Genomic DNA, 2,593 nt, shown 5'->3' on the forward strand with positions numbered 1-2,593 from the left:
GCCACGTTCATATACAAAAAATGAAAAACTTGAAACGGCTAGCTCGTGGACCAAACCAAACCAAGAACCGAGCAAAAGCAAACATATAAGGTGTCATTCATGGCTCAGTTATCAAGTTTAAAGGTCTAGCTAGACCAAAGTTTTCCACACCGGCCCAAAAGATCGAGACATACAAAGTTAGATCATCACCACATATTGGAAAATAACCCAAAGTCTAGCTATTACATAATACGCATCAAGAAATTAACAAGTTGCCACACAAATTAAGTTTAGGAGTTTCGACTATACTTAACAATAACTTCTTAAAGAATAGTATAGTAGTTCTTTTTCCAATATACCTCTTCCATCCATCTCCTTCCTCTATTGCATCGGGGGTAGTGAAAACATGTTTACTGTAGAGCTTCCGCTTCGAATCCCCTTCAACACCGTGAGAGCTGAAAGAGTTTGTTTCATGTAAGTGTTCTCCCTGTTCTTGATGTCAACGAGTTCTGTTGGAACTGTAAGTGAAGGTTCTTCTTCTCTGATTGGTGATGTAGGTGGAGATGATCCTTGTTCATTCGTGGAGAAAAGTTGGTCGAGCATCATCAAACATTTTTTCACGAGACTGTTAAGTACATCGGTTTTGTAAAATGGCTCATTTACAACCTTTTGGATAAAAGGCAAGCGGATGAGAGCACCACTGAATTTGTCATGCTTCTTTAGTATCTTTACTAGTCCTGCAAAAGTAGTACAAGTAAAGTTTTATTTTGTACGTAATGTTTAAGATGGTTGCCACACAATTTTCAAACTTTAAGCGAAATTTACCATACATTTATCTGTCTTAATTCATATCAAAACATTGATGGTGTTGAAAGTAGGCCACAATTAGCAACAACACATATGTAGGTTAATTGGGTAACAGGTTAACACATGTTATTTTAATATGGGTGAAAACCGGTTGGGTTTGGTTGACCCAAATAATAAAATACTAATTTTTAGTTAATAAGATTACAAAAGTGAAAAGACAGATTACCTGTGTAATTAAGGGCACTATAATTTAACAATAAAACTATCTCCCCGTGTAAATCTGCTAGCTCTTTCATCAATTCTTCATTTGAATTATGGGCTGCAACCAAGTTACCTTCTAGCACCTTCAATTCATTCCGTTAAAAATAAAACCAACTTGGTTAGCTCTGCGACATAATCTAACATTTGTACATACTTATTAGAAACGGCTTTTTAAAAGCTGTCAAACATACACACTTTCTTTAAGTGGCGAGTCTCCAAAGACTCATTTGTACGCATTTGATGAAAGGTCATTGGTAGGATGTTTGTTAATGATCAATAACTAGTACAACAACATATAGACCATCCAGAAATTTCGTATAACATATGAGAGTTTTTTTTTTTAGTTCAACTAATAGACGTACGAACGTTATAGTTGTAGGCTATAACATAACACTTTTGCTTTTATAAGCCTCTCATGCAAATGAAACAAGGCACATAATGGTATAACCCTATATGTTCTCAAAGAGTGTTTGTTATTTAAGCTCTCAACTAAAACTCAATGGCAAGACCGCAGAACATGTTTACCATAGGAGAGTAGCATGTTGATTTGTAAAAATTCATTCAATTATCAAATTTTCCTAAAGCTCCTGTTTTTCGTGCCCGTCCAAATAGGACACGGACTCAAAGTTTTAATAGCTAACGCCATCTAGTCACAGTCACATACTAGATGTACTAAATTTCCATGTATTACTAAAATGAGTAGTCATTCAGTTGTTTCAAAACTTATAACAACCAATACGGGTTGAAATAAACCATAAGAACCAAAGTTGAGCTACGAGAAGTAAGCTACAATAATGGTGCAAGTAATTTTATTCATAGTTGAGGAAACTATAACAAAATAATGTATCCAGCTCTACCTATTTTCTACAATTGTATGGGTCGCTTTTTCAAAGTTCACCTTAATTTGATAAACCAAACTTCAAAAACTAACTATGATAGGTTGTACTACACTTTCAAAAACTACCATCTTATTATCAACCAACGCCGTATTGCCAATTAAATCACCAAAGTTAGAACATTCATATATAGAAGTTAAATTAAAAAGAATTACCTCAATTTTAATAATATACCACTCTTCTTTCTCAAGAAAAAAATCATTAAACTTGTCAATCTGTTGTTGACACAATTTAACAAAATTATCAACTTCCTTTTCTACCGTCACGGGATCAATTTTAATCCTTTTTTTACTATTACCCCCTTCTTCTTTAGGGTAAATCTTGCTTAATTGTTTCTTCAAATCTTTATAAGATAAAAACTTGTCTCTCCATTCTGGTAACATGTCATCTATCAATATCTTCAATTGCTTCCTATAATGCATCTTGTCTGCCAATTTGTTTATATATAAAAGACTAATATTGTTATATGAATGTTATTAATGTCTATGTATATATAGATACATATATAGATGGGGTTAACAATGGATAAAGTGTATGAATATGAATATATTATATAATAAGTTTTTGTTATGATCTAGGGTACATATATAAGTATTAGTATATTCTGTTATGAATGTTCTTTTTTGAAGAATATACGCCATGTTTACATC

General features: G+C 33.0%; 1 protein-coding gene across 1 annotated transcript; it reads right to left on the reverse strand.

Annotated features, from left to right (window-relative positions):
• Positions 1 to 345: 345 nt before the first annotated feature.
• On the reverse strand, positions 346 to 2,365 carry LOC122583890 (SPX domain-containing protein 2-like). Its single transcript, XM_043756263.1, has 3 exons — positions 2,099 to 2,365; positions 1,013 to 1,130; positions 346 to 716 (listed from the first exon to the last, which is right to left on the reverse strand). Exons 1-3 carry the CDS (start codon positions 2,363 to 2,365, stop codon positions 361 to 363), a joined length of 741 nt encoding a protein of 246 aa, XP_043612198.1. The 3' UTR covers positions 346 to 360.
• Positions 2,366 to 2,593: the final 228 nt, after the last annotated feature.

The sequence above is a fragment of the Erigeron canadensis genome, chromosome 9, assembly GCF_010389155.1.
Source record: "Erigeron canadensis isolate Cc75 chromosome 9, C_canadensis_v1, whole genome shotgun sequence".
NCBI lineage: Eukaryota > Viridiplantae > Streptophyta > Magnoliopsida > Asterales > Asteraceae > Erigeron > Erigeron canadensis.